Below are 27,762 nucleotides of genomic sequence, written 5' to 3'. Positions count from 1 at the left end.
AAAGTGTAATCCACCAGCTCAGGATGCTGAGGCAAGAGAATTTCAAGTTCAAAGCCAGCCCCAGCAAAAGTGAAGCACTAAGTGACTCGGTGAGACCCTGTCTCTAAGTAAAATACAAATAGGTCTGAGTCTAGCTCAGTGATTAAGTGGCCCCGAGTTCAATACCCAGTACCCTTCCCCTGACAAAAAAGGTGGGTCAGGTGTGGTGCATGCCTGTAATCCCAGCAGCTGGGCAGGCTGAGACAGGAGGATCACAAGTTCAAAGCCACCCTTAGCAGTGGTGGGGTGCAAAGAAGCTTTAGGCTTTTATTCCTTAAACCTAGGCTAGAGACCATGTGTTTCAGAATCTGTAAGCATTGGGGTTCTACTGGAAGTGTGTTTTCCCTGTTGGGATGGAGTTTGTAAAATGGTATGGTAGGATGGAGGTAAAACACTGCAGAAGGGAAGTGATGTGATTCAGTGATGGAGGAGATAGAGAGGCACCAAACCCCAAGCGAAAAGATTATATGGTGTTAAAGCGTTTGATTAAACTTTGATGTGACTAAAAAATCTAAAACTTAGTTTATTATATCCTGGAGTTTTGTGAGACAAGGCTAATAAAAGATTTTCAAGATCTTGAAGAGGGCCCAGGCCCCAAAACAAGAATTGAGTAGTAATTATCTAATATGTCCAAAGATTTTATGAGAGTGCACATTTTACTTCACTTTAGACTAGGTTTTACCAGTGCTTGGGTATGAAATGCTCTGAAACTTTGGTATGTAATTGAATTCATTCCAATCAAGAACAATAGTTCACTCAGTTTTCTGAGAGCTCTGGCACATCATGACCAAAGCTGAGAAGCAGAAAGAAAAAAGCCTGTGGGCTTTTTTGTGCTCCACAGGTAGAGAGAAGAGAGATCTAATTAAACAGGTCTTGGTGGCACACACCTGTAATCCCAGCAATTTGGAGGATTGCAAATTCAAGGCTAGCCTCAGCAATTTAGTGAGAGCCTCTCAAAAATAAATAAAAAGGACTAGGGATGGGGGTGTAAAGCACCCCTGGATTAAATCCCCAGTATCTAAACATCAGGAACCTTGCATGGAGGGCCCATCCAGTTTTGGCACCTTTCCCAACTTTATTAATGGGTCTTCAGAGAGAGACGGGTTCCTCAGATCATCCATTATCCCTGTCTCTTAAAGGGGGATGAAGGTAGATAAATACCTAGGCTTCCCTCCCCACCCCAACAAGCAGTGTCATAGGGAGTACCCAGGTCCCTCAAGAAAGAAAACGGTGGAAAGCTATTTCTGCAGAACTTTTTATAGACCAAAGTCTAGAGGTGGAGGTTGGAGGCCTGAGAAGCTAAGCTCCTTCCCCACCCTCAAACCCCCCCCACCCCCTGTTTTTGTTTGTTTGTTTGCAGTGCAGAAGATTAAACCCAGGGTTTTGTACTTGCTAAGCATGCTATGCAAGCAAACAAATCATCTTCCACAGCTGCATCCCCAGGCAAGGCAAACCTCTTCAAACACAACTTGTAGCTTCCAAATGCCAGGGTTCCCCCTTCTTTAGTTCTAATGAACTCAGTGTCTTCTGGATCTCAAGGTTCCCTTTATCAGTCCCCTTCTCTGAGCCAGTTCAATCTGTAGCCTCCATCTTGGTTCCCCGGGGCACCAGGAAGATGGTCCCATCTGCAGCCTGTTGCAGAGCATACTCATCAGGGGAGTAGCTGTTGCCAGATTCATCCCGAAGGTGCTGGAAAATGTCACAATACAGCTCTGCCAGCTGTTGGCGCATGACCTCTAGGGTACGGTCTGCCTCTCCCCGGGCCCTGAGAAGCCTCTCCCTTTCATTGCCCAGCCGTTCCAGCTCTCGTTCCAACTGCACAATGGTTTCCAGCTTTCTCTTACGACAGTTCTGGGCAGCCACCTTGTTCTTGCCCCGACGTCGGATGTCCCGAACTAGTGCCAGCTGGCTTTCAGTCAACGGATACCGTGCCAACAGCTCATTAAAGTCATCTACCGGCAAGTTGACAATCTTGTCTGTAGGAAAGGGAATCTTCATGGCCAGAGCCCGACGCTCATCCCGACTTCCTGCCTCACCCCGTGCAGTAGGCTTAGTGCGCACCAGGCCTGAGGAGGGCTCTAAGGCCATGGGGGTCTCAGCAGAGGGCAAGGCATAGTTGGGGTGGGCCATAGAGTTGGACATAAGTGAGTAAGGGTACTCCACTGGATACATCTCTACACACTCATTCCGCCGCCGGCCAGCCTCTGTCCCCTCCAGCTCAAGAGATTCAGCATCACTGTAGTTGAGGGATAATCCTGAGTCTGATTCTGGGTCCTCTTGGGGCTTGGGTGGCCCCGCTGGCAGCCCAATGTCTAGAAGGGTTAAGGGGTCTGGGAGGGGCTCACTGAGCAAGCCTGAAAGGGTCAGTGGCTTAGAGACTGGAATGGCCATGTTGCCATAGGAGTATGGGGGGTCTTCTGGAACATGAGTCACAGATGCTGGGAGCTCATAAGGTGGTGGAGGAAGTGGAAAACCTGGATCTGGGTGGATTGAACAGGGACAGTAGGTTGGGGGTGGTGGAGGTCCAGGGTATGGGGCCTGGGCTTGGAGCTCAAAGGATGGCTCACTTGGAGCATTTAGACCCTGCAAGGAAAAAGAAAAGAGTTTGGAGACAGGCTACCAAAGTGAAGCCAGCCCTGGGGCTGGGATTGTGGCTCAGTGGTAGAGCACTTGCCTAGCATGTGTGAGGCACTGGGTTCGATCCCGGCACCACATAAAAATATTAACAAAGGTCTTGTGTCCATCTACAACTGAAAAAAAATTTTTTAAAAAAGGTCCATTGACAACTAAAAAATATTTTTAAAAAGAAATCTGGGGATATAGCTCAGTTGGTAGAGTGCTTGCCTCACATGCACAAAACCCTGGGTTCAATCCCCAGCACCAAAAAAAAGAAGAAGAAGAAGAAGAAGAAGAAGAAGAAAAAGAAGAAACCAGCTCTATCACAGTCCTTCCAAAGACCCAATGAGGAAAGATGTGCACAAAATTGGAAGCTTCTTGCAAAGTGGAGATGCAACCATTCCAAGAAGAAAGCAGCATAAGCAAGAATAGAGGTCACTGGGATCAGACTTCAGAGAAGACCACCTAATGTTAGAACAATTACAGAACCTCCTCCTCAAGAGAAGCTCTTACTGTATTAAAATAGCTCCTGCTCCATTATTTCCTTCAGGAAGGCAAGGTATTGTTAGCCAAGATGACCCCTCAGAACCCCTTCCTGCTGTGGTAATCTAGGGACAAAGGGTCAAGTTCAGTCCCTGGCCATGCCCTGGGTGCCAGCAGAGGGAGCTGTTGTGTGGAAGGAGGGCCTAGGGCAGATCCTGAAGGTGTCAGGGCCAGTGACTGGAGACAGGCACAGAGCCAGGCCTGGAGGCTAAGAAGCACCTTGGGGAACCTGCACAAGCTCTACCCTCTAACTCTTCAGTCCTTCTGTCCCTGCCCAGGTGCAGCGAGGAGAGAACATGCTGGAAACAAGGCCCCCAACCCACGTAGGGGAGCCACCTTGCTCCAACCCAGCTGGGGACAAAGGCATCATTGTTAGGCCAACAGACACCCCTTTGTCCAACTTGTAGGAGGAGAGGACCCCGGCATAGTGTGACTCCCCTTCCTAAGGCCCCTGAACTACTGCTCTGCTACCTGGGGGAAAGGGGCCCCGTTGCTAAGGGCAGGGGGAGGAAATAAGGGAAGAAGATGAGCAGGATTGGAGGACAGTGAGGTCAAAAGAGAAGGTGAGAAAGGGAGGGCAGAAAAGGAGGTAGGGTAGAGAGGCGAGCAGGCAGTTTCTGAGAGGGGCCTCTACCCTAATCAGACCCTTCCCTCCCCACCACTCCTTCCCCAGCCATCCACGCTCCCATCTCCCCATTGTCCCCAGATGTTTCCATGCACACCCCCCAGCATTTCTTTTCCACTGTTGGCAACACTGGCAGCCCGAGATCTGCTCCTCCCACCCCTGCGCCAGTCCTCCCCTCCTGCGCACCTGCAGCTCAGCAATGGACATGATCTCTTGCCAAGTCAGTTCCATCTCGCCCAGCTCTACAGTAGGCAGCTGTGTCACCCTGTTCCTGCTCTGCTGGGGAGGACACGGGGGCATCCTACTGGGCCAGGATCTGGGCCAGGGTCCCCCAAAGCCCGAAGGGCCTCCACAACCTGTATGGAAGGAAGAAAGGCATTAGAGCAGCTTCTGCTAGGCCTGGCAAGTTTGTCCTGCCTCTGGGCTCCCTCCAGCTTCACCTGAGGGGAGGGAGACCTTGCCGGCGCACTCATGTTGGACTCTTAAACTGGAAGGTCCTTTTGTGTGATGTGGTCTCCATCGCAGCTACCATGGCCATGGCAGTTCCCTTAGGAGGAGCGCAGTAAACTTTTACCTTTTTTTCAAACAAGGTGCTTTCTCCTTGCCCTACTTCTCACTCTCCAAAATTATATTCCTGGCCAGAGACAGGGTCAGATCTTCTGAACTTCTTAAATTTGGTTTGGTTTTCCATCTTGGGAAGAAATATCAGGAGTCACCCCAGCTTTCCTCCTGTGTCTTCAGTTTTTGGGTCTCAGTCTTTTCTTCCTGAGAGTAAGTGGGGGATCCCCAAGGAGTGTTTGGGAAGTGCAGACAGCCCCTCCCCTTCTCTGATAGGGCCCAGGCCTGGTGGCTGATAGCAGCCCTGCCCTCTCCTCCTATCCTGACCCTGGGCTCCCCTGCCTGGGCCAGATAAGAGGTTTATCAGCCGCAGGCAGCAGAGGCAAAAAAGGAATGGGTTCTAGAGACCCTGGACCTCTTCCCTGTGTCCCCATAGGGTCATTTTGGCCATACCCTAACTCACATAAATAGGGGTCTTTCCTCTTCCGAGGTAATATGACAACCACAGCAAAGACTTATTAAGTCCTTGTCAAAACTGTCCTAAGCCAAGCATAGTGGTACACTCACTTAATCCTAGCAACTTGGGAGGCTAAAGCAGGAGGATCACAAGTTCAAGGCAAGCCTCGTCATCCTAGTGAGACCATTAGTAACTGGGCAAAACCCTGTCTCAACGAGAGAGAGAGAGAGAGAGAAAAGAAAAAGAACTGTTCCAGTGCTTTACAAGCATTATTAGTTTATAAGATTGATTTTCACAGTTAGATGCAGTAGCACACACCTGAAATCCCAGTGACTAGGGAAGCTGAAGCAAGAAGATCATCAACAACTTAGCAAAACTCTGTCTGAAAATAAAATATTAAGGGCTGGGGGTGTGGCTCAGTGTTAAAGAGCCCCTGGGCTCAATCCCAAGTAAAAAAAAAGAAAAAGAAAAGATTTCCACAGATCCTATAAGGTCTTTGATCCAAGCTGAAAAATGGCAGGATATGATCTGGAACCTGACTCTGCTCATCCATAAGGCCTCCCAGTATCATTTCTGGGTCTTCATACTCTGGGCCTCTATTGGCAGTCTACTTCAGTCAGTTCTTTCTGTGGTGTCTCAGTCCCTTTTCTCTTCTGGGCAATATCTCTCTCTCTCTCTCTCTCTCTCTCTCTTTTTCCCTGTACCAGGAGTTGAAAATTGAACCCAGGAGCACTTTACCACTGAACTACATCCCCAGGCCTTTTTTTTTTTTTTTTTTTTTTTTTTTTTTGAGACAGGATCTCATTAAGTTGCTTAGGGCCTTGATAAATTGCTGAGGCTGGCTTCAAACTTGCGATCCTCCTGCCTCATCCTCCTGTATCGCTGGGATTACAGGTGTGCACCACCATGCCCTGCTGGGGAATACCTCTTTAGACCTTTGAGTACTACACTCCTATCCAGAGCCTGTTCTTTTCTCATTTATAAAACTAAGAAGTTAGACAAGTTGAACTTGGAGGTCCCTTTCTGCTTGACAGCTTAAAATCCTCAGAAAACCCTTATCTCTGTTTGTCTTCTCTCTGTCAGTCCCTTTCCTGGTCCTACCTTCCTATTCCCTGACACTGCATCTGTTCTCCTTGACTTCAGCAAGAGAAGTAGATTTAGCAGGGGATTTCTGATCTCTGAGGCCAGACACGGCATGCCTAGGTTTATACACCACCACCATTACAACCACCGCCACATAGAAGAGAAGCAGGCTAGAGTAAAGGAAATTTATAGGACAGAGGATAGGACTGGTTAACCTCATCCACCCACCACAAGGATTGACCATCACAACTATTTAATAAGGAATTTACCCTTGGACTTAACTATAAAATTGGTGGAAAGTACAAATTATTCTTTTGAAAGAGGATCTCCCTGAGTCCTGTCTCCACCCCCTTATTATACTGCCATCCCCAGAGCTGGGAGTCCATGTAGGCACAGGCCCTTGGCCAGTGGGCAGAGTGGGTGGGGTGTTTATGTCTGTCCAGGATGCCATTTCAACACCGGAAACCCACCCTCCCCCACCCAGGTTTGGCGGAAATTGCCCAAAGGCAAAGTGAATGGAGAAGGGGGCTTGGAGGGCAGGGACAATGATTCTTGCTTCACAGTTCTTCACCCACCTCACCCCTCTTTGTCTCTCCTGTCTTCCTGGATCTGAGCCAAAGGTGCAATACAAAGATTCTGCTCTAGGAGGCAGGAGACCAGGTTCTCTAGCCTTCAAGATGCAGGACCTTGGGCAAATTACTTCACATTCAGTCTCTTCCATCAAATGGAGACAGGACTGAAGAAACTTATTGCTGAGAGGAAATAGATTACATCTAGCTCTGGGAGTCACAACCTTTGTGTACCACATTCACCTGGGATACGTGTAAAAAACAAGATTCCAGAAAGCTGCTGCAGACCTGCTGGGTTAAATTCATAGCATAGGAACTAAGAACCAGCATTTTAACAAGTGCCTGATGATTCTCATGCAACAGCCCAATTTCACCATGAGAAACACTAAAATAATCCATCTGTATGGATTTACAGGAAAGAACAGAAAACCAGAAAGGAGATCAGCAAATGTTCTTCTCTAGATTTCTTCCAGCTTCAAAACCTTGATCTAGGCTGGGCTGGGGGTGGGGGTGCATTTCTGTAATCCCATGAGAGTTCAAAGCCAGCCTCAGGCAAAAAGCAAGATGTTAAACAACTCAGTGAGACTGTGTCTCTAAATAAAATCCAAAAAATAGGGCCAGGGATGTGGCTCAGAGGTCAAGTGATCCTGAGCTCAAACCCCAGTACCCTCCCTACCAAAAAAAAAAAACAAAAAAACCTTGATCTAGGCAGTTCATCTCTGAGCCTAGATGTCATGAGCCTTTGTTTTATTCTGTTGTGAGACAGGGTCTTGCTAAGTTTCCAAGGCTGGCCTCAAACCTGTCATCCTCTTTCCTCAGGCTCTTGAACAGCTGGGATTACAGGCATGCACCACCACACTGGCTAAAATCAGCCCTTTCTGATGAAGACCTGGAACTCAGTCTTCCCCTTCTTGCTGTAATAGGAAAATGAGAACATGGAAGAAGAGCAGGGAGAGGCAGGAGGCTGAGAGAGAAGGAGTTGAGATCTCTGGGCCAGCTTGAGCCAGCTGTCTGGTGCAGCAGCAAGGATGCACCAGGCTGCAGGGGAAGTAAGAGCTTGATGTTCTCCAAAACTCAAGAATGAATGATGGTCTTTATAACAAGTGAAAGTGAAGTAAAGTTTGGGGGGTTCTAGAAGCCTACCTTTCAGAGGACCAGCAAGTTGGCAGCCAGTGGCTAGATCACTAAGGAGGATGTAATCAGAAATGAATCAGACAGAACGGCCATAAAGAATGCAGAAACAGCTGGGTGTGCTGGCACAAGCCTATAATCTGAGGAGCTCAGGAGGCTGAGACAGGAGGATTGCGAGTTCAAAGCCAGCCTCAGCAAAAAGCAAGGTGCTAAGCAACTCAGTGAGACCCTGTCTCTAAATAAAATACAAAATAAGACTAGGTATGTGGCTTAGTGGTCGAGTGCCCCTAGGTTCAATCTCCTGTATTAAAAAAAAAAAAAAAAAAGGCCCTATCTCTAAATAAAATATAAAAAAGGGCTGGGGATGTGGCTCAGTGGTTTAGTGCTCCTGGGTTCAATCCCCAGTACTAAAAAAGGAAAAAAAAAAATGGGGCTAGGGACATAGCTCAGTTGGTAGAGGGCTTGCCTCACACGCGCAAAGCCCTGGGTTCAATCCCCAGTACCACAAAAAAAAAAAAAAAGAAGTAGAGTGGACTTCCCTATGTCCCTTTTCTTTGTAATTAGCATCTCTAAATCTTGACATCACACAACCACTTTACTTCATTCCTTCTCTTATTTCTCAACATTATGGATCAGGTAGAAATGGAGTCACTATCAGGGACGAAAATCCATCCTCCTTATTCACCCAGATGGTGTCAGTCAGAAGGATTTTTTTTTTTTTGGCAGTGTTGGGAATTGAACCCAAGTTCTTGTACATGTTAAGTAAGTGCTCTACCACTCAGCTATATCCCCAGATCTCCAGGAAGATCTTATCACAATCCCGAAGTGCTCACAGAATGAAACAGAGCTTTATGCTTAGGGATACAGGATCATTTGGAGAAGGATGCTGGTGGCAGGAGGACATTTGGCCCCCACCACTGTCCAAGGCTCTTAACTTCCTTGACAAAGGAGTATGATAGAGAGGGGGCTTGCCCCAGTGTCCCAGTTCTCAGGCTTATTAGACTACTTCCACTTCTCCAGGTGTCAATACAGGGGAAAGATCAATAAAATTTGGAGTGTGGGTTATCAGGTAACCAACTTAGTTAAAAAGATTAGGAAGAACTTCCAAAGAGGGAGAAGCACACAGAGGCAAGACAGAGAAAGTACTTGTGTGAAGGAAAAGGGAAGAAAGAGATTTGAGCAGAGTGAGTGCAGTCCTCTGGGGACATATATGACTCAAACATGTGTATGGGAACAAGGGAAAGGGGGAGACAGGTTTCTGCTATCCTGTCATTCTATCCCTAGACCCCAAATTCCAATCTTCTGACACCTATGACTAGAGACTCCGGACCTCAGCAGATCAGATACCATCCCCATTCTCTTCCACCGCATCCCCATTTCCCCAGTAGCCAAGTTCCAGATGGAAGGAACGACACTGTGGTTGGGATGCCTTCCTCTCTGTTGCAGTGCCAGCTGATCCCGACTGCCACGGGGCCCATACAAGAGAAGGGACAATGAGAGGCAAAATCCCAGCACTCTTCACCCAACCAACACATCTTGCTGAAGCAACACTTCTCAGAAGTCCAGACATCCAGGGTCTCCAATCCCGCGATTCCCCACAATCTTCCCAGCGCGCTGGACAATGCAGCAGAATGAAATGGTGTTACCATAACACCTGGGAGTCTTTGGGTTCCCCCAGGACAGCCCACCAGTGAAAGGTTCCTTCTGGCTACTCTTCAGTCCCTCAGGAGCGCCTCAGGTGGTCGGCACCCACAACCTCCCATGGGAAGGATCCCAGAACACCTAAGAAGCCATCTAGATCTTCTCCCAGAGGAGTTCCCAAAGATGTCAAATTCCTAAACCAGGGGCAGTCTGGGAAGATCTCCTAGAACCGTACTGAAAGTTGGTTATTTTCTCCCTCCACCTCCTCCACCTCCCCAGCGTGACCCGTGGGTCCTCCTAGGATCGCTCCCCTCCCCCACCCCACCTTTCAGGCACCTGTGGCAGAATCCAAGCAGGATGAGGCGAGAGGTGAGGCTCCGGGTGTTGGCTCTGGGGAGGCTAGGTCAGAGCTGACACCTCCTGGGCGAGGATCCCTGTTACCTCTGAGAACCGGCCAGGGCCGCGCCCCGCCCCTGGGCCATTTCTGGGCGTTGAGTGTGGAGGCTCCAACCCGCTGAGCGCAGAGTCCTGAAGCTGGCTGGAGCACCGGACTGGTCTCTGAAGCCCTCGGTCTGAGTTCTCAGTCCTTCCTCCAACCCTCCCCTTTTCCCCGTGGCCCTCCTCTCCTCCTGCCCCTTCTGGCCAAGAGAGGAAACTTGAGCCCGGTGTGGTTTCTGCCCACACCCCGCCCCCGCCTTACTCCCGGCCAGCGGGGGCACGCAGGGCTCCAAGCCTCTCCCAGCCCTCCTTTTCACCCAGGAGTCCAGCCAGGTCTGCGTTTCTCCCATGCATATGATGAATTCCAACCTGATGGTCCACTCAAGAGTGACCTCTAAACTGTATGCAGGTTGGAACCTCCTTCCTCTGTCCCCGTGGCTTTCTTAGCGACAGGGAAACTGAGTCATAGCAAGGTGAAGGGCTGCTAAAGGTAAGGACCAGCTGTCTAGCTTCCCAGTTGTATAGGCAGGTGGGCATTTAGGGTACAGCCTCCCTCTAAGGAACACCTAGGCCCTGAGAACACGGTTAGGGACCTACTTGGGGGAGGAGGGGCTGCTGGCTGCTTTGATGTGTCCTTTCACCTTTAGACTTCTCCCTTTCCCCCTCAGCCTCAGATGTCCCAGGACAAAGGCTTCTTTCTTGGCCAGGTTTTTTGTTTTGTTTTGCTTTGCTTTGTTTTGTCAGTGTGTTCGGAGACTTGGGTTGGGGGCTGCCCAGTAAGGGGATTATTCACCTCCCAAAAAGGAGACCCCTGCCTGCCTCTGCTTCCTTTCTTCCAGGCAAGGTACCCAAGCCACATGGCAGCCACATACCCTGGACAAGCCAGGACACATGTGCAGGTTATCAGATTCATCTCCAAGCAGCTCTGCATCAGGCCTACCTGTACCCCTAGAAGTGTCTCTCATTCATCCTTTTGTCTCCAAGAGTTTGATCCAAGACCCAGACTAAACAGATCTCTCTCTAGAGAGTAGGAGAAATCTTTCTTCCTCCCAGTTTTTAGTAATTTTCAGCCATAAGGAAAGTCCTTTATGTCTAGCTGCAGTACTTCAATACTTAGAGTTGCAGCTCACACACTTTTTTTTCTTTTTTCTTTTCTTTTTTTTTTTGACCAGTGATTGAACTCAGGGTGCTTAACCACTGAGCCATATCCCTAGCCATTTTTATTTTGAAACAGGGTCTTGCTAAGTTGCTTAGGGCCTTGCTAAATTGCTGAGACTGGCTTTTTTTTTTTTTTAAGAGAGAGGGAGAGAGAATTTTTAATATTTTATTTTTTAGTTATCAACAGACACAACATCTTTGTTTGTATGTGGTGCTGAGGATCGAACCCAGGATCGAACCCGGGCCGCACGCATGCCAGGCGAGCGCGCTACGGCTTGAGCCACATCCCCAGCCCCTGAGACTGGCTTTGAACTTGGAATTCTCCTCCCTCAGCCTCCAGACCCTCTGGGATTACAATCATGAGCCACCAAACTCAGCCACTTTTCCTCTATTTTTTTTTTCATGATGTTCAAGTTAAATTGGAAACATTTTTTTTTTTAAGAGAGAGAGAGAGACAGAATTTTTTAATATTTATTTTTCAGTTTTCGGTGGACACAACATCTTTGTATGTGGTGCTGAGGATCGAACCCGGGCCAAACGCATTCCAGGTGAGAGCGCTACGGCTTCAGCCACATCCCCGGCCCAAATTGGAAACATTTAAAGACTGAGGAACCAGGTGCTACCCCAAGGTAGAGCTGGCATTCAGCCAACACATTCTGATAAGATTGGGTTCACCATTAAAATAATGGAAAATTATTCTGTCCCAGTTGATAAACAACAGCTGCTGTGAGCCCTCCAAGTGTTCCTTCACCACTGCACCTCAATTTAGCCATCCCAGTTCTTTCCTAAGATCCCCACAACCCAGCAATATAACCAAGCAAGAAGAGAGTAGTGTTGATACCGCAAGAAGCCTCCTGAGTAAGCTTGCCTTGCTGGGATTAATCAATGCCCATGCCAAACCCATAGCTAAGTGCTTTGAATTCCGTCTGTATCCCAGCAGATCATGACTGTGCATGCATGATTTGTGTAGGGCAAACGGCAATCCAATGACTTCATTAAATATTACATGTGGGCTCAGAATCTCTTGACCTGGGCATGAATCTGGCAGGTCACATACATGGGCACTCAGGTACAGCTCCCTCAATTGCATACTTACTTGGACCCCTCACAGGGGATGAGAAGTGGTGACAGTCATGCTTGTGGCTGATTATCCGATGATATCAGTTTACAGATAGTCCACAAACATTTATTGAATGAGAACTACCAGTTTCGGACACTGCATTGCAGATACAACTATAGATAACACAACCTTTATCATTCATTCAATCCTTTAACAAATATTTACTGTCTACTATGTTTTACATTCCAGAAACACAAAGATGAATAAGACATGGCCTATATCCTCACAGTGTAGTTGAGGAGTTATATTAATAGAGGTCTTTCTAAAATGCTGTGGATTAGATGAGGAAAATCAATTCTGCCTGGTGAAAATCATGAAAGGCTTTACAGATGAGGTTGACAATTGAAGGAGGCTCTGGAAAAGAGGAGGTGTGTGAGGGCCTGAGTTCCATATCCCTAGCATTGCAAAAGAAGAAAGAAAGAGAGAGAGAGAGAGAGAGAGAGAGAGAGAGAGAGAGAGAGAGAGAGAGAAAGAGAAAGAAAGAAGAAAGGAAGAAGGAAGATAAGCCTGGAAATTTTTAACTGGGGCTGAATTGTAAAGTGTCTTGAAAGTCAAGATATGGAGAGTATATTCTACTCTATAAGCAATAGGGATTTTTTTTTTCTTTTTTCTACTAGGGATTGAATCCAGGGGCTCTCTCTCTCTCTCTCTCTCTCTCTCTCTCTCTCTCTCTCTATATATATATATATATATATATATATATATATATATATATATATATATATATATATATATATAATGTTTAATTTTGAGATCAGGTCTCACTAAGTTGCTGAGTCTGGCTTTGAACTTAGAATCCTCCTGCCTCAGCCTCCCAGGGAATTTTTTTTTTTTTTTAATAAAATCCAGGGACACTTTAACACTAAGCTACATCCCCAGCTCTTTTGTTTTTTATTTTGAGACAGGGTCTTGCTAAGTTGCTGATGGTCTCACTAAGTTGCTAAGAGTCTTGGTAGGTTGATGAGATTGGCCTTGAACCTGTGCTCTTCCAGCCTTAGCCTCTGCAATTACTGGGATTACAGACATGAACCACACCCAGCAGCAAGAGGGACTCGTGGAAGTGTTTGGAGTCCTTTACTACTTACTTGTAGGGACAGAGATGGTCACAAAGGTGAGCTAAGAGCAGACAGCCTTCATTTAGGCAAGACACTCTCCCACTTCTCGTAAGTCCCCTCCTACAAGGGAAGTATGCTTCCCATACTGTGTCCTGAATCCCCAGCACCCTTTCCAGACCTCAGGGGGAAGGAATCAGTCCTTTAGCCCCCTCCTCTCAGATTCCTAAAGTCCAAAGGTGAGACCCTTCTACTTTAAGTCTCCTTGGCTCAGTTTACAATTTGCAAAGCCTTAGGTGAGTGCTGGCCTGACTGGGTTGTTAGTGCCTGTAGCTCAGCAAGGCAGCGATGCCTAACACTTTCCTATCCCCAAATTATTCCACTTCAACAAACGTAGCAGAGACGAATACAGAGAAAAAGGTGGCTACATAGCTTTCCTGTCCTATCATTCTGCACCTATGCTGCTCACCAACCCCTAAAAGGTTAAACTGTTGCCACCCCTGGTCAACCCACCCCCACCATCACCCCTACAATGTGTGTGCACACCACCATCAGCATCAGGTCAAGCCACAAGTAATGTTGCCAAACACCCCACTGGCTTATGCAACCAGCTTCCCGAGAAGAGATGGGCGGGGTGGGTAGAGGTGGAACCAGGGGAGGGCCATGGGTCCCAGAGGGAGCTGGCTGCCCTGCCTGCTTGCCTACTGGTCTGACCGCAGTGGCCCCAGAGGGCGGGGATAGCACTGGCCCTTTATCAGTGCCCCACAGGGTTGCACTTGCCACCCCCTGGCTTCCTCTCTCAACAGACGGAAAGGGGAGGCAGCCACAGGGGGTAAGGGGAGGGCTGGGCGTTATCCTAGGCAACAGAGTCGGGCGGTTACCCCGGATGGGGGAGGTGGTGAAGGACTGGGACCAGGGAATAGTGAGGCCCTTTTGACTAAAGAAAGGGGAATGGTATAAACTGAGGCCCAGATGGTGAAGCCAGATCTCATGAGCCATCCACTCAGTTTTTCCTTGTGTTCCAGTTTGGGTAAGGATAGTTTTTTTTTGTTTTTTTGTTTTTTTTTTTTAAGTCTTTTGAGGAGCCAGGTGTGGTGGTGCACTCCCATAATCCCAGCAGCTCGGGAGGCTGAGGCAGGAGAATTAAAAGTTCAAGGCCAGCCTCAGCAATTTAGTGAGGCAATTTAGTAAAACCCTGTTTAAAAAAATAAAAAGGGCTGGGGATATGACTCAGTGGTTAAGTGTCCCTGGGTTCAATTCCTAGTACGAAAGAAAAAAAAAGTCTTTGAGGAGGTTTCTTTCCTTTGATAAGAACTCTTGGAGGATTGACTCAGGAGGTAAGGAAGACTGAGCTCCACTCTCAGGCCAAAAGGGAGTTGTATAGGACCAAGCTTCCTAAACCCTGGCATCTATACCCAGCAACATAGAAGAATCTAGCTGGGTGCAGTGGCACACACCTGTAATCCCAGCAACTCAGGAGCCTGAGGCAGAAGGATGATGAGTTCAAAACCAGCCTCGGTGACTTAGCAAGGCCCTAAGCAACTCATTAAGATCCCATCTCTAAATAAAATATAAAAATAGGGCTGGGGATGTGGCTCAGTTGTTAAGCACTCCTGGGTTCAATATCTGGTACCAAAAAAAAAAAAAAAGAATCTAGAATATCCTAGATAATAAACCCTGAGGCTTAATTATAAATCTAGATAGACAGCTGGGAATGTAGGTCAGTAGTAGAGTGCTTACCTAGCATGTACAAGGACATACGTTCAATACCCAGCACCCCATAAAATGAAATAGAAATACAGAGAGTCCTGTTACTATTAGGAGATGAATGCTTAGGTACCTGGAGGCAAGAGTCTTCTGGGGTTTGAGGAATTGAGAACACCTTATCTGGAGGCCAGCCTCTGGTGGTGAGATGCTTTGTACAGGGCTGAAACCACTTGTTACTAGGAGGCATGGAGCTGGTGGCTAGACTTCCAGGAATGAGCCCTTAGGGCACAGCTCCTCCATCCTGGCATTGTCGGGTGGGATTAGTGCTAGCCACCCAGTGGGCACAGTGCCAATCTTGTGGGCTTCAGTCACCTTCCAGGAACCTCAGAACCCCTACCCCACCCCACTGTTGCAATGCTCTGCAGTGGGCGGAGCTGCCTAGGAAGTCCCGCCCTCAGAGGATGGAAGGTCAGTTGCCAGGCTATTTACTTACTACCCCTTTCACAAGGTCCTGCTTGTCCAGTATCCCGTCTGCGCCTGCTTCTTCTCTCTAACCAGTGAGATCTGGATTCGAGTCTCAGCTCAACAAGTGTGGACTTGGACGAATTATTGAACCTTCTTGAGTCTCTATTTCACCTTGGTAAATGGGGAGAACAGAGCTTCTGTCACAGGATGTGTGGGATCAGATGAGGCAATGTACATGCCGTGTTCATGACTGAGAATATTAATGTTAGTTCCCTTCTTATCTATTCTCCAAGGCCCAGTTCATTTCAAGCTCTCACATCACATTTTCTGACTAGTTCATATGCATATTCCTCTTCTCTAATCCCTTTTATAGTTAACCTCATTTAAATAGTTTCTGATGCAGGGTCTTTGTATTTTTTGTGGCACTGGAACCCAGAGGTGCTCTAACACTGAGCTACATCCCCAGTCTTTTTTGTTTTTAACTTTAAGAAAGGCTCAGACTGGTTGCTGTTGTTTTGGCAGTGCTGAGGATCGAACCCAGGGTTTTATGCATGCAAGGCAAGCACTCTACCGACTGAGCTATATATCTCCAGCCCACACGGAGACTGGTCTTAAATTTGTAATCTTCTGCGGGCGCGGTGGTGCTCGCTTGCAATCCCAGTGGCTCAGGAGGCTGAGGGAGGAGGATCAGGAGTTCAAAAGTCAGCCTCAGGGGCTGGGATTGTGGTTTAGCGGTAGAGTACTTGCCTAGCACGTGTGAGGCCCTGGGTTTGATCCTCAGCACCACATAAAATAAAATAAAGATATTGTGTCCATCTATAACTAAAAAATAAATATTAAAAAAAAGAAGCCAGCCTCAGCAACAGCGAGTTGCTAAGCAACTCAGTGAGACCCTGACTCTAAATAAAATACAAAATAGGGCTGGGGGCGCTGGGGATGTGGCTGAAGCCGTAGCACTCTCGCCTGGAATGAGTGCGGCCCGGGTTCGATCCTCAGCACCACATACAAACAAAGATGTTGTGTCCGCCGAAAACTAAAAAATAAAATATTAAAATTATCAAAACAAAAAAAAAAAATAGGGCTGGGGATGTGCCTTAGAGGCCGAGTGCCCCTGACTTCAGTCCCCAGGATGCCCCCCACCAAAAAAAATTGTAATCTTCCTGCCTCATTCTCCTTAGTAGCTGGGATTAGAGGAGTGCACCACCATGCCTGGCTAAATGTTTTCCTTTCCTATTTATTTATTTGAGACAGGGTCTCACTAAATTGCCCAGACTGGCCACAAACTTGTAATCCTCCTGTCTCAGCCTCCCAAGTAGCTGGGATTATAGGAGTGCACCTCTGTGCCCAGCGCAGTTAAATATTTTCTAACTGAACCATATAATTTTGTGCTTTACTATATTATCCTATAACAATGACGGTATAAGCTGTATTGTATATTTGTGTCAGGCACCATAGAATAATCGCCAAAGGATGAGTTTCAGAGTCCAAAAGGCCTGCACTCAAACTGTGGCTCTGACATTTACTTTTATTTTATATACTGAGGATTGAACCCAGGAGCACTTTACCACTGAGTTATATCCCCAGACTTTTTATATATTTTTATTTATTTATTTAGTACCAGGGATTGACTCCAGGGGTCTTAACCACTTAGCCACATCCCCAGCCTGCTTTTTGTTTTTTAAATATTTTTTTTAGTTTTAGATGGACACAATCTTTGTTTACTAATGTATTTATTTATGTGGATTGAACCCAGGGCCTTGTGCATTCTAGGCGAGCACTCTACCACCTGAGCTATATCCCCAGTCCCTATTAATTTATTTTTATGTGGTGCTGAGCATCGAACCCAGTGCCTCACATGTGAGAGGCAAGCGCTCTACCACTGAGCTACAGAGCTTTCTTTTTAGTTGTTAATGGACCTTTCTTTTATTTTACTTATTTATTTATATGTGGTTCTGGGAATCCAACCTTGTGCCTCACACATGCTAGGCAAGGGCTCTACTACTGAGCCACAACCCCCGCCCTCCCGAGCCCTTTTTATTTTTAATTTTTAGATAGGGTCTCACTAAATTGCTGAGACTGGCTTTGAACTTGTGATCCTCTTGCATCAGCCTTCCACGTTGCTGGGATTACAGGCATGTGCCATTATTCCTGGCTGACGTTTACTTTGAAATCTCAGACAAATTCTTCAAGTTCTGTCTTTATTTTGTAGGGAATTTCCAGGACTTCAGGATGCCAGGCAAGTGCTCTACCACAAGGCCACGTTCCCAGCACAATTTCTTTAATTTCACTTAGCTTAATTTTATCTGTCTGTAATTTGAGGATCATACTAGTACTTATATGTAAGTGAAAAAAAAAATAAGTTTAAAAATGGGCAGATACAAGGCTGGGAATGTAGCTCCCTTGCAAGCACAAGACCCTGGGTTCAATCCCCAGCATCATTAAAAAAAAAAAGGCAGATACATTAAATCCAGTCTATATATATATATATATATATATATATATATATATATATATATATATTACACATAGTCAGTATTATTAAATTATTAAATAAATATCAGATATCAAGTTATCATTATTTAATTAAATTCTTATTAACTAATAAACTTTTAGTGGGAGGGATTATAGTCTAGTTTTTTTATATATATTAAGTATCTAGTTCTGAGTATTATATGTAGTTATTTGTTCAACAAATATTTATAGGGCTGGGGATGTGGCTCAAGTGGTAGCATGCTCGCCTGGCATGCGTGCGGCCCGAGTTCGATCCTCAGCACCACATACAAACAAAGATGTCGTGTCCGCCAAATACTAAAAAATAAATATTAAAATTCTCTCTCTCTCTCTTTTAAAAAAAATTTTAAAAAAACAAACCAAATATTTATAGAGTGTGTACTCAGCCGCTAAATGCAGAAGATACCAAGGTAGGGGCTGGGGTTGTGGTTCAGCGTTAAAGTGCTTGTCTAGCATGTGTGAGGCACTGGGTTCAAATCTCCAGCACCGCATATAAATAAATGAATAACATAAAGCCCATCGACAACTAAAAATACATATACAAAATTTTAAAAAAAGATACCAGGATAATTAAGGTGAGATCCTTGCCTTTGAGCAATCACAGTCTAATGGAGCAGACACACATATAAGCAAACAAATAGATGTGGCTAGTGATGTGTAAATAAGGTAAATTAAATTCTCTGAACCAGGCTCAGTGCAAGTCTATAATCCCCATGACTCAAGAGGCTGAGATGGGAGGATTGAAAGTTAGAGACAAGTCTCACATATAGCCCATTGAGACACAGCCTGGGCAACTTAGTGGGACCCCTCTCAAAAAAAAAAAAAAAAGTTCTTTGAGAACAAAGGATAGGGAGCAACTAATTGTTACAAAAAAGTCCTCAGGGAGGAGATAAGTCTTTCAACCTCTATTGAAGGAGGGAAAAGCCCAAATTTTCTTGAGAGAAACATGGGAATCAACATTCCAGCTAGAAAAAAATCAATATATGTAAATATACAGTTGTAGGGGATAAAGGTTTGATTCACAGTAGCATATAAGAGCCCATTGTTGTAAAATGAGGTTTGGGTGGAGAGGAAGTTTCCAGAGTTTTCCTAAGACAGGAGATAAGTCATAGTGGTCAGGGCTCAAGGACCACTCCCTTGCAGAAGTCTGGTTACCTATCAGAGTTCTCAGCCCCCTCCCTTCAAGTATTCTGGAGCAGGCTGGGCCCACCTATCCTAGTTCTGTTGGGAGAACCCCGAGGGCTTTACTGAGTGACTTCCAGTCTTGTGAATGACCATTTGGCCAAAACCAACAAGGAGGGGTTCTCTTAACTGTGGTGGACCCAGGCTTATTTGGTTCCTCCAAATTTCATGTACAGTACATTGAGACACAAGGTAAGAGTTCATCTAATTTGGCATGATGACTTGGGCCCCTTCCCAAATTCTCTCATATTTAAAGTTCTTCCCCAAGACTATCTCCAGGGCTAGGGATATGGCTCAGTTGGTAGAGTGCTTGCTTTGCATGCACAAGGCCCTGGGTTCCATCTCCAGCAAAACACACACACACACACACTCACACACACAATGTTTGTCTCCAAGCCAGGACCTCTCATTCTCCCTGTTGGTGATCCCTTTTTCTGTTCTTTGTGGTTGCAGTTAAAAACATTCCATAACCTGGTTTCTGCTGCCCCTGGCCATGTTTTGCCAAAGAATGGCACACCCACTAAGAGGAAGGTATAGGGGGCTCCTGGCCTCACTTCCCCACAACAATCAGCTTTCTTTTTCCAAAATGAAGATCTAGAAAAGGTGAGGCAGAGGCCCCTATTGAGGATTGGTAGAGAGCCAGTCCTCTGTATAAATCATCCAGTCAGAACAGGAAAAGCATACTTCACTGTTCTTTTCTCTTTGGCGGGAGAAAAGGTGGAAAGAAGAAATAAGGGAAAAACAAGGACTGGAAAAGAAAAGGAAAACTGGGCAATTCATTCTAGAGAAAACCCTCTGAAATGAACATGTATCTCACAGTGTTTACATTGTTTTTTTCTTTTGCTTGTACTGGGGATTGAACCCAGGAGTGCTCTACCACTGAGCTGCATCCCCAGTCCTTATTACTTTATTTTATTAAGACTGCCTTTTCTTTTAATTTTTTTTTAGTTGGAAATAGATACAATATCTTTATTTTATTTATTTTTATGTGGTGCTGAGGATCGAACCCAGTGTCTCACACATGCTAGGCAAGCACTCTGCCACTGAGCAACAACCCCAGCCCCCTTATTACATTTTGAGACAGGATCTTAATAAATTGACCAGGCAAACCTTCAATTTATAATCTTCCTGCTTCGGGCTCCTAAATCGCTGGGATTACAGGTATGCCCCCCCACACTCAGTTGGAAGGCCCAGTGCCTTGCCCACACTGTATGAGTGCTCTACCTCTGAGCCCACAGACCTTCAGTTTACATTTTATTTATTTCTCTTACCTTATTACCCCTTTTCTTACCCTAACATCCTTCCTTCCACCCCAAGTGCCCCTCCTCCCACAAAGACTTCTTTTATTTTAGTACCAGGAATTAAACCTAGGAACACTCAGCCACTGAACCACATCCCCAGCTCTTTTTATTTTTTATTCGGAGACTGGTTCCCTAAGTTGCTGAGGGCCTCACTAAATTGCTGAGGCTGGCTTTAAACTTGTGATCCTCCTGCCTCAACCTCCTGAGCTGCTGAGATTACAGGTTTCCGGCTCCCACAATGACTTCTAAACTATGGGTACTCTTTTATTTTTATTATTTATTTAGGGTATTGGGGATTGAACTCAGGGGCACTCAACCACCAAGCCACATCCCCAGCCCTATTTTATGTTTTTGTTTTTTTTTGTTGTTGTTGTTGTTTTGTTTTTGTTTTTTGAGGCAGAGTCTCACTCACTTGCTTAGCGCCTCACTGTTGCTGAAGTTAGCTTTGAACTCTCAATCCCCCTGCCTCAGCCTCCTGAGCTGCTGGGATTACAGGTGTGCAACACCGTTCCCCTCTATTTTTATTTATCTGTGTTTTTATTCATTTATCTGTGACATGCTGGGGATCCACCCAGTTCCTTGAGCATGTTAGGCAATTTCTCTACCACTGATCTACACTCCTGGCCCATATTTTCTTTTTTTTTTTTCTTTCTGTGATACTGGAGATTGAACTCAGGAGTCCTTTTGCTACTATATTCTCAGCACTTTTAAAAAATTTTTAAAATTTTGACACAGTGTCTTGTGAAGTTGCTGAGGCTGACCTCAAACTTGAGATCTTCCTCCTTCAGCCTCCCCAGCCACTGGGATTATAAACATGTGCCACCACACCTGGCCATATTTTGTTTTTTAAATAATTCATTTATTCCCCTTCCATTTTAAAAAAATATTTTTTAATATTTATTTTTTAGTTGTAGTTGGACACAATACCTTTATTTGTTTTTATATGTGCTAGACAAGCACGCTAACACTGAGCCGCAACGCCAGCCCTTTCTTTTTTAAAATATTTTTTTTAGGGCTCAGGATGTGGCTCAAGTGGTAGTGTGCTCCTCTGGCATGCGTGAGGCACTGGGTTCGATCCTCAGCACCACATAAAAGAAAATAAAGATCTTGTGTCCACCTAAAACTAAAAAATAAATGTTTAAAAAAATAAATAAATAAAATATTTTTTTTAGGGCTGGGGATGTGGCTCAAGCGGTAGCGCGCTCGCCTGGCATGCGTGCGGCCCGGGTTCGATCCTCAGCACCACATACAAACAAAGATGTGTGTCCGCCGAAAACTAAAAGACAAACATTAAAATTTAAAAAAATATATTTTTTTTAGTTGTACATGGACACAATATCTTTATTTTGTTTATTTATTTTTATGTGGTGCTGAGGATCGAACCCAGGGTCTCTCACGTGCGAGGCGAGTGCTCTACCACTGAGCCACAACCCCAGCTCCTTATCCCCCTTTCTTAAAACATTCTTCATTCCCTCTTCATATTCAGAAACATAAACTTGCAGACATTTTTTTTGATCCTCTCCCCCTCCATCACACTTACCTTGGGAAATAATTCTACTTGTCTTATCCTTGTCTATATGTGGACAGCTAAACATTGATGGAAAAAAGTCTCAGAATCTTGCTAACTACTATAACTTTAAATTTACATCTCCAAAACTCAACATTGTAAACTAATTTTTTACTTCCCTAGTGAATTATCTTTTCCACTCTGTGCAATGACTGTTTCACACCTTCTTTCTTCTATATCTCCAACACCATCTCCACTTTCCTCTCAGCAGATGAAGACCTTGCCTCTAATTTCATTGATAAAATAGATGCAATCATCCTGTCTTATTCTTTCCATACCAAATCCACTAGTTTATTTGTATCTATTCTCTCATGCATGGCCTTCTACTTCTTTAAGATGAAAGAGGTATTCCTATTTTGAGGCCTTCCCTTGGGAGCACACACAGCTAACATCCAGTTCTGCTCCACAGCAATGTTGATCTCTATACAGCTGACAATGTGTGATAGAGTTCTGAGGAAGGGTGACAAAGTAATTCAGAGGTTGGGCTGGATCTCAAACAGCAGTCTAGTTCATCCAGGGAACTGGCAGTGTAGTTCAGTGGTAGAACATTTGGTTAGTATGCATGAGGCCCTTCTTGGTTCAATCTGCAGCACTGAAAAAAAGAGGAAAAGTTTTTCCAATCAGTACCCATCCCTTTGGATATAAGTAGCAGGAATCTTCCTCTTTGTGGACTTAAGTTTCATCATACCCCTATGTTGGGGAGACATTTCTAATACCTCAGAGATTAAGCCAACTGTTGTTGCATCAGAAAGATGCTACCCTGTCGGGAGCAGTGGCACATGCCTGTAATCCCAGTGGTTTGGGAGGCTGAAACAGGAGAATTACAAGTTCAAAGCCAGCCTCAGCAAAAGCAAGGAGGTAAGCAATTCGGTGAGACCCTGTCCCAAAATAAAACACAGAATGGGGCTAGGGATGTGGCTTGGTGGTTGAGTGCCCCTGAATTCAATCCCTGGTACCAACCCCATTCACACACCCCCCCGCAATAAAAAGAAAGATGCTACCCTTCTTCTACTCTCTCCCCAAGACCTGTGTCACTGCCAGGAATGCCCTTCTGAGCTCAGGGAGCCCTAATCAGTCACATTGTGGCAGGGATGTGCCCACAATTCCAGGTGGACACTCGGAACTGCTGCCTGCAATGACCACCATTCAGTCTGTTTCCCATTCTGCATTTCAGCCTAAGATGGCTATAACAAGAGACGGAGCAAGCCTGGGGTGGAGTTAAGGTGAACTATGTGGCCCCTGGCAATTTTTAACTTTTTTTCCCCAGACAGTATGAATGACTTTTCTGAGTCTCCAGTTTACTTTACAATGGAAAAACAAAACTTAAAAACTCCTCTTACTCTCTCTCTGAAAACTCCATTCAACCCTGAGTTGATGTTAGTGACAATAAATAGAAGCATTGCTGATTTAGCTGGGCTTGATGCATGCCTATAATCCCAGTGGCTGGGGAGGCTGATGCAGGAGGATCGTAAATTTGAGGTCAGCCACAGTGACTTAGTGAGACCATGCTCAAAATTTAAAATAAAGGGGGATGGGAGCTGGGGTTGTGGCTCAGTGGTAGAGCGCTCGCCTAGCATATGTGAGGCGCTGGGTTCAATCCTCAGCACCACATAAAAAATAAATAAATGAAATAAAGTTATTTTAAAAATAAAATAAAATAAAGGGTGATGGGTAGCTGGGAGTATAGTTCAGTGGTAAAGTCCAACTGGGTTCAATCCTGGGAACCACAAACAAATAAACAAACCAAAAAGAAACAAAAAAAAGTTGCTAGCTTGTTTTCTGTAAGAAGATCCAGATCTTGGCTTAAACCCAGAGGTTCAATTTTGGCCAATTAATTCAGTTGGAAGAACTTACTTATGCCAGATGTGGTGGCACATCCCTGTAATACTAGTGACTCGGGAGGCCGAGGCAGGAGGATTTCAAGTTCAAGGCCAGCCTTAGTAATTTAGTGAGGTCTTAAGCAATTTAGTGAGATCGTGTCTCAAAATAAATAATAAATAAATACAAATAGCTGGAGACATAGTTCAGTGGTAACCCCCTGGGTTCAACAATCCCCACTACCAAAAAAAAAAAAAGATCCTCAGCACCACATACCAACAAAGATGTTGTGTCTGCCAATAATTAAAAAAAAAATTAAAAAAAAACCCCTCACTTATGCTGACCAAATTTAAATTTAAAAGAGAATGACATAGAAGCCTTAGGATGGATTTACATATTTCTCTATAAAACTCACAGTGGCCTAGATGATTCTATTAGCTGATAGAATAGTGGACTACTTTGGAAGGCAAATATGATAATTAGAAGATATTTTTTAGTGGGCTGGGGATGTGGCTCAAGTGGTAGCGCTCGGCTGGCATGCATGCGGCCCGGGTTCGATCCTCAGCACCACATACAAACAAAGATGTTGTGTCTGCCAAAAAATAAAAAATAAACATTAAAAATTCTCTCTCTCTCTCTTTAAAAAAAAAAAAAGATTTTTTAGTGAACAAGGTGAAATTAGTTGGATAATTTTCATGACTAAAAGAAATGCATCTAGTTGGGCACGGTGGTACACACCTGTAATCCCAGTAGTTAGGAAGGCTGAGGCAGGAGAATTGAGAGTTCAAAGCCAGCCTCAGCAACTTAGTGAGGCGCTAAGCAACTCAGTGAGACCTGTTTCTAAACTAAATACAAAAAAAGGGCCTGGGAATGTGGCTCAGTGGTTAAGTACCCGTGGGTTCAATCCCAAGTACCAAAATAAATAAGTAAATAAATAAGAACTGCATTCATGTGGTTTATAAAGATATAAGACAATCATTCATATTGGTCAAACAGGAAATCTTTCCTACATGTCACCAGAGAAACACAATTTCTTTTCAGGAGAGAAGATTCTTTGCAGATGATCTCTCAACTTCCCCCTTCTTATGAAAACAAGGTACAATTCAATTGATTGGGTTTCAGCTCAGGCAAGTTAATATAATTGATTCTTTTTATATCCCCTTCAGCCATGTTGTTATAATTGATTGGGTTAGATTTTGATTGTGTTAGTGCTCCAGCCATTTTACTTTAAGTGATTAGGTTGCTAGTACTATAGATATGTTGATAGAATTATGCTTTTCTCAAACTACATCAGATCATCTGCTACTTCTACAGATGGCTAATCTAATCCATTACACTTTGACTTTTGCTACTTTTACCTGAGGTACACAGTATTTTGGGGACAGCTTTCTGCTGTTGTGTTCGCTATAAGCTGAAGAATGGCAAGGGGTTCCTAGTTGATCTTTCTGGCTTCCATCTCTCTTCCAATCCTTTCTGCATACAAAACTGTAAAATTAATCATCTTAAAATTGCTTTCCTACAACCTACAAAATAGCATAAAATATTTGCAATTCATGTTTCTGATAAGGGACTAATGTCCAGAATACACACACACACACACACACACACACACACACAATTACAATTCAGGCCTGAGGGTATAGATCAGTTGGGAGAGTGCTTGCTTAGCATGCATGAACTGCTGGATTTAATTCACAATTAAAAAGCAACCCAACCTAAAGATGGGCCAAGTACTTGAATAGACATTCTTCCCAAGAAGATATGCAAATGGAAACAAGCACACAAAAAATGCTAAAATCATTAGTCATTTGGGAAATGCAAATCAAAACCACAATGAGACACCACTTCATATCCACTAGAATGGTTGTTAAAAAAAAATACAAAAACAAAACCAAAAAACTCAGAAAGTAAAAAGTGTTGGTAAGAATGTGGAGAAATCAGAACCCTCATGCATTTCTGTGAACAATGTAAAATGTTGGTATATGCCTGAAATCCCAGGGACTGAGGCTGAGGCAGGATGATTGCAAGTTCAAGACCAGCCTCAGCAATTTATTGAGGCCCTAAGCAAATTAGCAAGACTTTTTCTCAAAATAAAAAGGAAAAAGGGCTAGGGATGTAGTTCAGTGGTAGCGTGCCTATGAATTCAAACCCTGGTACCGAAAAAAGAAAAGAATGTAAAATGGTACAACCATTGTGGAAAATCATTTGACTTTGAGGAAAGTTAAACAGAATTTACCATTGCTGGGTATATATTCAAAAGAATTAAAAACAGACATTCAAACAAACAAACTATTTATTTATTTATTTGGTACTGGGAATTGAAACCAGGGGCATCCTACCACTGAGCTGTATCTCTAACCCTTTTTGATTTTTATCTTGAGACAGGATCTCACTATCCAGGCTGGCCTTGAGCTTGTGATCCTCCTGCTTCCACCTCCAAAGAAGTTTTCCTTCCTTCCTATCTTCCTTCCTTCCTTCCTTGTCTGGACTAGAGATTGAACCTAGGGGCCTTCATCATTGAACTACATCCCCCGCTCCCTCTGTTCTTTGGCTGAAATACTTGTTTCCCAAATATCCATGTGCTTCATTTGCCTTACTTCTTTGAGGTTTTTCATTAAATGTCCCCATCTCAAAAATAAATAGAGAGAAAGATAGATAGTTTTTATTGTAAGGGCTTCTCTGACCACCCTATTGAACTTCTATCTCCCACTCCCACCACACCATGAATAATGCCATTCCAAATTGTGTTCTACTTTTCAGCTTTAATTTTCTCCATGTAATTTATCACCATCTAACCCCTTATACAGTTTACTGTTTTGGGGGTGCATTTATTGTTTGTTCCTGCCCTGAAGCTAGGATGCAAGTTACAGAAGAGAAAGGACTTGACTGTTTTTTTCACTGCTTTATCCCTAGGGCCTAGACGAGTGCCTGATTCATGATTGGCCGACAATAAACATTTTTGAATGAATGAACAGAATATAAATATTTGCAAACATAGCTTAATGTGATTACAGTCTTGTCTTTTTACTTTATTTATTATGGGGGATCAAACCCAGGGCCTTGAGCATGTTAGGCAAGTGCTCTACCACTGAGCAACACTCCAGCCTCCAGTCATTCATACACACACACACACACACACACACACACACACACACACACTTTTTTGGGGGTACCGGGGATTAAACTCAGGGGCACTCAACCACTGAACCACATCTCCAGCCCCATTTTGTATTTTATTTAGAGACAGGTTCTCACTGAGTTGCTTAGTGCCTTGCTAAATTGCTGAGGCTGGCTTTGAACTCTCAATCCTCCTGCCTCAGACTCCCTAGCCACTGGGATTACAGGCGTGTGCGACTGTGCCCTGTCCAGTTTTATGTATATTTTTTATATATAAATTTCATATATATATAATTAATTCTTATATATAATTTCTTTATATAAATTTTTTTAATTGTCGATGAACCTCTATTATTTATTTATATTTGGTGCTGAGAATTGAATCCAGTGCCTCACACATGCAAGAAAAGTACTCTACCACTGAGCTACAACCCCAGGCCTATATATTTTTTTTTTTTAAAGAGAGAGAGAGAGAGAGAGAGAGAGAGAGAGAGAGAGAGAGAATTTTTTTAAAATATTTATTTTTTAGTTTTCAGCGGACAAAACATCCCTGTTTGTATGTGGTGCTGAGGATCGAACCCGGGCCGCACGCATGCCAGGCGAGCGCGCCACCGCTTGAGCCACATCCCCAGCCCAGGCCTATATTTTTTAAAGGAGAAAAACAACAACAAAAACAGAATCACACCAGATAAATCACTCTGCAACTTACTTTTGTTGTTTAATGGGCCATTGATCTTTCTCCAATTTAATGCATACAGAACTAACATTCTCTTTAGTTACAATAGTTCCCCTGGATAGATAATTAAAAAAAAAATTTGCCATTGTATTTTTTTTTTTTTTTAGTAGTGAGAGTTGAACCTAGGGGCACCATATCACTGAGTTACATCCCTAGCCTTTTTAGTTTTTTATTTATTTATTTATTTTTAGATAGACACAATATCTTTATTTTATTTTTATGTGGTGCTGAGAATCGAACCCAGTGCCTCACACATGCTAGGCGAGCGTGCTACCACTTGAGCCACATCCCCAGCCCTCTAGTTTTTAATTTAAGGCATGGTCTAAAG

General features: G+C 44.4%; 1 protein-coding gene, 1 long non-coding RNA gene and 1 other non-coding gene across 8 annotated transcripts; 1 reads left to right on the top strand and 2 right to left on the bottom strand.

Annotated features, from left to right (window-relative positions):
• Window positions 1-1,280: 1,280 nt before the first annotated feature.
• Window positions 1,281-9,822, bottom strand: Nfe2 (nuclear factor, erythroid 2). 5 transcript variants are annotated; one of them, XM_071609794.1, is made up of 3 exons: window positions 9,704-9,822; window positions 4,010-4,179; window positions 1,281-2,622 (listed from the first exon to the last, which is right to left on the bottom strand). In XM_071609794.1, exons 2-3 carry the CDS (start codon window positions 4,121-4,123, stop codon window positions 1,612-1,614), a joined length of 1,125 nt encoding a protein of 374 aa, XP_071465895.1. In that variant the 5' UTR covers window positions 4,124-4,179; window positions 9,704-9,822; the 3' UTR covers window positions 1,281-1,611. The 5 variants fall into 5 exon arrangements, with proteins under 5 accessions (XP_071465895.1, XP_027805785.1, XP_027805784.1 ...); XM_027949984.2 differs by having other exon boundaries at window positions 9,588-9,791; XM_027949983.3 differs by having other exon boundaries at window positions 9,599-9,791.
• Window positions 9,823-9,922: 100 nt separating this feature from the next.
• LOC114104019 (uncharacterized) lies at window positions 9,923-26,559 on the top strand. 2 transcript variants are annotated; one of them, XR_003584759.2, is made up of 5 exons: window positions 9,923-10,190; window positions 11,341-11,406; window positions 15,246-15,377; window positions 24,623-24,677; window positions 26,495-26,559. It is a non-coding gene; the product is annotated as an uncharacterized lncRNA (long non-coding RNA). The 2 variants fall into 2 exon arrangements; XR_003584758.1 differs by lacking the exons at window positions 9,923-10,190; window positions 11,341-11,406 and adding an exon at window positions 13,873-14,060.
• Trnaa-cgc (transfer RNA alanine (anticodon CGC)) lies at window positions 21,559-21,631 on the bottom strand. The gene has a single exon. It is a non-coding gene; the product is annotated as a tRNA-Ala (tRNA).
• Window positions 26,560-27,762: the final 1,203 nt, after the last annotated feature.

The sequence above is a fragment of the Marmota flaviventris genome, chromosome 3, assembly GCF_047511675.1.
Source record: "Marmota flaviventris isolate mMarFla1 chromosome 3, mMarFla1.hap1, whole genome shotgun sequence".
NCBI lineage: Eukaryota > Metazoa > Chordata > Mammalia > Rodentia > Sciuridae > Marmota > Marmota flaviventris.
This window is presented reverse-complemented; position numbering and strand designations above follow the sequence as displayed.